At 44.4% G+C, this 7602-nt stretch overlaps 1 protein-coding gene across 1 annotated transcript in view; it reads left to right on the forward strand.

Moving 5' to 3' along the window:
- med30 (mediator complex subunit 30) overlaps positions 1 to 7602 on the forward strand; it is a 56012-nt gene that overhangs the window by 3077 nt on the left and 45333 nt on the right. The window contains exons 2-3 of the mRNA XM_080441782.1: positions 1657 to 1950; positions 5115 to 5273. Of these exons, the coding sequence (XP_080297908.1) occupies positions 1723 to 1950; positions 5115 to 5273 (387 nt within the window). The 5' untranslated portion in view covers positions 1657 to 1722. The remainder of the gene's footprint in view (positions 1 to 1656; positions 1951 to 5114; positions 5274 to 7602) is intronic.

Here is a 7602-nt window from a genome sequence, read left to right on the forward strand (position 1 = left end):
TTTCTCTGTGAATCTAATAGACTCTATGCACAGCAGCCATATTGGAAAGAAATTGGGCCTCTTCCATACTTTCTTCACAGGTCTTCTTACCAATTATACTAACTAGATGTGAGGGACGCTTTGCGGCCCTCACATCTAGGCCCGATCCGAGGTTGGTCCAGACAGAGTCCAAGACTCATCAGATGTCAGGGCCGCGTCAAACTCTCCAAACATTTCCTCCTTCTAAATAGTCAAAATAGTCTAAATTTGCTTTAGCGGTGTGTGTAACAGATTCACATCCTCATCGTTCCTAAACATTTCGACTGTTATCCCTTCTAAATAGTCAATTTCCTCTGTAAGAGATATTTCTGAACCATGACGGCGACCTGGCCTAATTATAGCTCTGCACACACGTCATGCGAAGTCCGGCCTCTCGGGCCTCTCCTCTCGGCTCCTCTCCTCCCTCCCCGCTTTGCTTTGCGGCCCTAACCTCTAGTCCCATCCTCCCAACCTCGGTCATGTGATAAAGAGGTCAGACTTCCTGTATCTGGTTGCTATGGCAACCTGCCAGATCAGGCTGAGGGTCTGACAGGCAAATCAGAGAATCAATCAAACCGAGAGTCCGATCACTGATCGAGGTGGGGTAAGATGCCTAAAATATAGCCATAGCTCTGGTCAACAGTCTGTGGCAAGTTTCGGGGCAAATGGAGTGATCCTGTGCTTGCTTACCCCGCACGAACTTTCTGAGCTTTTGTCAATTATATAGTAGTATAAGATAAGATAAGATATAAGATAGTATAAGATATAAGATAGTATAAGATATAAGATAGTATAAGATAAGATAAGATAAGATTACGGCTCTGTGTGGCACAGTGGTTCTCAAACCTTTTAATTTCAAGGACCCCTGATGACTCTGAGAGAGTACAAATGGAACCTGGTTTCATTCGTACACTCTCAGAGTTACACACCTGTAAGGGGCTATTTGGAACCCCCTCAAGGAACCATGAGGGTACGTGGACCACAGTTTGAGACCCACTGGTGTAGCAGAGTGTTTCCAGTGAGCCAACATGCACGATATCAGCAGCCTGACTTCTGTTTGACCAGAATGGAACAAAACCTTAACTAATATAATTGGCAAGACCTGGGAAGGTAAAGAAAAGTCCCAATGTCTTTCCAATATAGCTGCTGTGCATAGAGCCAATGGTGTAAAGTAACTAAGTACATTTACTTGTAGTTACTGGAGTATTTCAAAATTTCAATACTTTGACTTCTACTCCACTACATCTCAGAGGCAAATATTGTACTTTTATTCCACTACAATTATTTGAAAACTAGATTTTCATTATTATTACAAAACATACATTACCCACTTCAGCCCATTATACATTTCGGCCATTTGAAAATAGCCGATCTACAAGCTCACAATGTGTCTCGATGCAACGCATCACACAAAAGATGTTTACACATTTGAAAATTTGAAATGGGACATTCTGCATAATTTTGATGCCAATACTTATGTACTTTTACTCGAGCACATTTTGAGTATGCAATGTATTTCTACATTGCAGCATTGATACTTTTACTTAAGTAAAACATTTGAGTACTTTCTCCCACCACTGCGTAGAGCCTATTGCTTACCTCTTCTGTATGTGTTGATTCCACCTCCCTGTCCTCCAGGCATGTAAAGGTGCACCAGTGTGGAATAGCCTGACAGGTAGCTCCGCCTACACCTTCCTTCTCGCCATGACCACGCCGCCCCTGCAGGTGACGCCTTTCGGCGGGCAACAACAACAACAACAGCAACAGCAACAACAACAGCAACAACAGCAGCAACAGCAGCAACAGCAGCAGCAGCAGGCTCAGGCAGCGCGGGACGTCAACACGGCCTCGCTATGTCGCATCGGCCAGGAGACGGTCCAGGACATTGTCCTCAGAACCATGGAGATCTTTCAGCTTCTCCGCAACATGCAGGTCAGCTAGCGAGGGAACGGGGTGTCTGTAATGTACGTCTGCCTTCTGTCTGTCTGTATCTTTCGCCGTCCATGGTTCTGTCTAACTCCTTCAATTTATAGTTTTCGCTGTCCCATCGCACCACTCCCAGAAGCACTAATGTATTACATTACTTAACATTAACTACATGAACGTGAATCGTAATTTAAATCACAACCGTGTGTGTGTGTGTGTGTGTGTGTGTGTGTGTGTGTGTGTGTGTGTGTGTGTGTGTGTGTGTGTGTGTGTGTGTGTGTGTGTGTGTGTGTGTGTGTGTGTGTGTGTGCAATGGTTTGAATATGTAGAATTCAATACTGTTCCCCCTTTCCCCACCATGGAATCGGATAACTGTAACGCAACATGACAAGCCTTTTCTCTGTCATTGTGGTAAGAAATACAATACATTGCTAGGTAAGCTTTTTGTTTTTCTTGCCTTTGCAGTGATTTTTCCTAGATAGCTGGACCACTATTGTTACTCTGTTATCTGGACATAAGGTAACCGTAACCACTCAAACCCTATTTACTGACTAGGGTCACCCACCCAGGGATCTGTGCTTGGTCCCCTCCTAAAAGCTCACAACGCATTGAGTTGAGAGCCTGTAGAATGGCTATTTTTGACAAATGTTGTTGACAAATGCCCAGAATAGAGACCCTAAGCTAACCCATTAAGACCAGGAACGCATCTGTGTCATTGGCTATTAAAAAATAGCAGATATACAAGCTCATAGCGCGGCACGAGTGCCGCGCTATGAGCTTGTAGATCAGCTATTTTTGAAAAATCATCAAAACATTTTTGCAAATCTTTGAATATATATATATTTTTAAAGCGAATATTTGTAACTCAAATCTTTGCATCTGGTGCTCCCTGGAACAAAATATTTTTAGATGGGAATAGCCAAGAAGCACATTTACTGTATTCAAATATTTGTGTAATTTTTTAATACATCAATGAATCGATTAACTACACTCAAGTGTCAGTTTAAGGAGTCTGTTTAAAGAGTCTAAAGAACAAACAAGCAAGGTCTGCCATTGCCACAGCATGCAAAACACCATAGCTGTGACTTGTAGTTCCAGATCAGAGACTTTCCATATACCGATGAAACACTTGCAAATGCATATTTTCTGTTCCGGCTTTGCCCCCATTCCCTCTCTCTCACTCACTCACACACACTCTCTCTCTCTCTCTCTCTCTCTCTCTGCCTTTTCCTCTCCCTTTCTTGTTTTTCACCCTCTTCTTATATCTCTTGTTTAGGTATGCATGCCTGGAAGACATTGTTTTATGCTTCTTTTACGTTATGAAGGATGTTTCTAATCAGACGGTGCATCCCCAGAGGCTTGCTGATCCTCTCAATCGCAATGAGCCTGGTTATCTTTAACAAGTAGTGTAGTTAAAACTACTTAAGCCCTATTTCATACTTTGTTTGGTGTCGCGCAGCGAACATGGCCGATCTACAAGCTCACAATTCATTGCATCGCAATTAGTTGTGTGCTTTTAGATCTGAAAATGTTTGAAGATGTTTGTCTATAATCCTGTAATGCCCAAGATAGCGACACCAGGTTCAAAGTGGTTAAAAATCAATAATGATGACCCAGCACAAGAGCTGGCAACACATAAAAGTCTCTGCAGTAGGAACGGTCTACCTGTTGTTGCTGCAGAGATATACTGTATGTATTTTAAATACATTTAAACTGCAGCGTCATCATTATGTAGGCCCAGTTCTGACATGTTACACACTGGACATGCACGTGTTTAAAACGGGTGTTTAAAGGTGAACTCTGTCCTGTGAGTCATGATGGCTGGTGGCACTTGGTCCTAAGGCACCAAGACTGTCATTTCATGTTAATAGCGGAAGGCTTCTATGTTTTTACTTACTACATTCACATGAAACTTCTTTTCATTGGTTTTAGTGGGAAAGCGGAGCTCTGTAGGTTCTGAAAATTCTCCCACCTAAAAGCACTGGCTAACTGTAGGAACAAGTTCAACATTTCTAGCATTTTACAGCCAGTAAAAAGAACAATGGGCTTTGCGTTTGGTTTTATGTTTTTTATTAGCAAGATTTGAGACTAGTTTATAAACTCATTAGCCTGGTAAACCCTCCCTCCGGAAATCTCAATTCCATTTCATTTCAGGAGTGAGTCTGGCATGATCCGCCTGTCTGCAATATTGGCTGTGCTGGAGTTGGGCGGGAGTAATACCGTTGACTGACAACCCCTTCAGCCAATGATAATTTTTCCCCTTCAGCCAATCAGCAGTTCACCAGTCTTAATGTGACGCGACGGGACTTTTGAGACAGCCATACCCAAAATGGGTTGCCTTTTTCGGGTACAATGGTGTCACTGCCCGCCCCTACCGGTTCTCTAATTTTTTTTTTTTAAATAGGCTTTGTCATGATTAATTGACCACATATTCAATTAAACAACTAAATTCTATCCAAACGATATCTTATAAGTAAATTCCGTGCCTCAAAATAGAAGTTAGAGAGCTTTTTGAAGTAAAAAAATAGCGGAGAATTGGCCGCACAAGAAAAAGATGGCTGCCGTTCGTGTTTTGGGCTCACTCGAACTCGCCACCTGATTGGCCAACGTAAGCTGTCAATCACAGAACAATGAGCGACGACGCTGATAGGCCCGGCCGTTTGGCATACAGAGCCAATATTGCAGAAAGGCGGATCATGCCAGACTCACTCCTGAAATGAAATGGAATTGAGATTTCCGGAGGGAGGGTTTACCAGGCTATAAACTCATGTCCAGTGGAAAATGAATATTAGCCAATAGCCACTAGCTATAACCTAGTTACAGGTGCTGCTACAGCCTGTCGTCACCACAGGGGGGGGGGGGCGGGGGGCGTGGCATAGTAGCTGCAGACATATTGGGGGGGGGGGGAGAGTTAATGTTAAGTCAAGCTGTTTATGACCCCCCCCCAAGATGTCCGCCGCTACCAAGTGACACTTGTTGACGCCCCCTTCAGGATTTTTTTGCTACGCACTATACTGTTTGCCTAGTCAACCAGCTGCTTGTGCAGATAACCTGCCACTGTTGGGAGGTTTGGTTGTAAATTTACCAGCCACTGTGACCTTTTAGATGAAAATGTGTTTCGTTTCCTGACCTGCCAACATGACCTCTGGTCTTTCTGCGTTGCCTCCCAGCTGCCTAATGGGGTGACATACCATCCCAACACCCATCAGGACCGGCTGGGGAAACTCCAGGAGCACCTGCGCATGCTGTCCGTGCTCTTCCGTAAGCTACGGCTCGTCTATGACAAGTGCAACGAGAACTGCACCGGGCTGGACTCCATACCCCCTGAGGTGAGACTCCAATGCATATACAGTAACTGGATTCGATTGAACCCATTAAGACCTGAGGGGACCCCCAGAAGCAAAGTTTTTAGTAAAAAAAAATCACTTTATATACAGTATATTCAAAGATTTGCACACATTTGCATGATTTTTCAAAAGTAGCAGATCGTCAGCTACAGATATATGGTCTATATTTGAATAGCCAAAGTATAAAATAATGGTTAACGTGTTTAAAATCTAAAATGACACCGATGCTTTCTCGGTTTTAATGGGTTGACAAGGTAAATAGAGGGCCAGTTCGCTGCAGCTTCAGAGGTAGCCTAAAGATAGAGAAGCAGATGTGTTGGCAGAAGTTTGGCAGTTAAAAACAATCGGAGCAGCAGAAACAATCTGGGCTAGGACAGTAAATAAGTAATAAATTATGTTTGCTCTTCCTCAGCATCTTCTTGTTATATTGGCCCTGAGCAATGAACATAAACCCTAATTGTTCTATAGCAGCACACCAGCGAACACCAGAAGTCTGTGGTTGTACCGTTATGGTCCCTGGCCTGCTGTGAATGTGTGCATCTCTGTGAACATGAAGCAGGAGGACGTTGTTGAAAGATTACTGTGCATGCTAAAAAAAACAACCCTGTCCTTGAATTAATACAGGTTAAAACCCCTGTTCCCTTTAGGATAATCTACTATGTTGCAGAGCGACCTTTTTTCTGTTGAAAAAGTGTGACACTTGACCGAATTAGTTAATCTTTCAATTAAGTATGAATGTCCAGTGTATACAAGGGTGATGTCAACATCCCTTTTAAACTCACCTCAAACCAACCCCCCTGGCCTGCACATATAATATATCATATTAGATAGATTATATTTTTGCCTTTTGAAACTCCACCTTTGTTATCCAAGATGTAGCATTGATTCTTGATTCTTTATTTAACGTGGATCATGTGACTTTTGCAGTAATTTCAAGTGGAACAGAAGTACAGAACACGCACTGCTGTACATTTTTACAAGATGCCAGCAAAGGCAAAATCCAACATAACATTAAGTCGCTGCACATTCGTAGCTCCAGTGTAATCCTTTTATGCAGCGCGATAAGAAATGCTTTGAAACGTATTATAGTATGTCTTTGGGAAACAAATCCCAAAAGTGTTTGGTTTGCTTGGGATTCTGTCAAGCCTGATTTTAGAATTCTTTGCACGCAAGTGTCGCATCCAGAAAGTAGCCGATCTAAAAGCTCGCAGCGTGCCACGGCGCGACGCGTTGTGAACTTGCAGATCGGCCATTTTCGTGTGTGACACTGGAACGCAACAAATCAGGCTTAAGGGTTCTTTGCGCGGGGCGACTTTGTGGTCTGAGACCAAGCACTGCCACACATGATGTATCACAGCTCTTCCCACAAACTGCCTGCTGACTTTAGAGGTGGGAAACTGTTAGTTTAAAGGAAGTAGGTCATTGGTAGCCCCCTGCTTCACACGCATGCACGCACGGGCGTGCACATACACACACATGAACGCGCATGAACACCCACAGAAATCTGCTCGTGCGTACACGCGCTCGCCCACACACACACACACACACACACACACACACACACACACACACACACACACACACACACACACACACACACACACACACACACACACACACACACACACACACACACACACACACACACACACACACACACACACACCTCAACCCAGGGGGACTCTTATCGCCTCCACTCCCTCCAGGTCCGTTTCATCTCAGCTCAGAGCAGATTCATTGGCTGCTCCAGGTGGGTCTCTAGGGCCTTTTTACCGGTGGTTACGGTCACCCACCACCTCTAAAGCAGCTGTCAAGTGCCAACACACACTCGCGCACACGCACACGTGCGCATACCCTGCCCACCAAACTATATGCCTGCCTGACTTCACATAAAGCATGTGCGGCATGAAGCCCGATGCAAGCGGCAATACACACACACACTCAACCTTATAACAACTGTATGCACTGTGCACATGCACATCCAGTATATACATACTGTACAATCATAGACACATGCACACACACACACACACACATACACGCACCCACTCACATCGACCTCACAATTCAATTTGATCACAATTCGATAAGATCGCGGGGCGGCAGTGGCTCAGGGGTAGAGTGGCCGGTTAGAGCGGCCGGATGGAAGCCGTGAGGTTTCCAGTTCGATCCCGGGCTCCCCCAGAAGAGTTAGTGTCGAAGTGTCCTTGAGCAAGACGCTGAACCCCTAATTGCTCCCGATGAGCAGGTTGGTGCCTTGCATGGTTTCCTCCGCCATCGATGTATGAATGCGTGTGTGAATGTAATGCAC

This window comes from Gymnoscopelus braueri (genome assembly GCF_963280865.1).
Source record: "Gymnoscopelus braueri genome assembly, chromosome: 11".
In the NCBI taxonomy this organism is placed as follows: Eukaryota; Metazoa; Chordata; class Actinopteri; order Myctophiformes; family Myctophidae; genus Gymnoscopelus; species Gymnoscopelus braueri.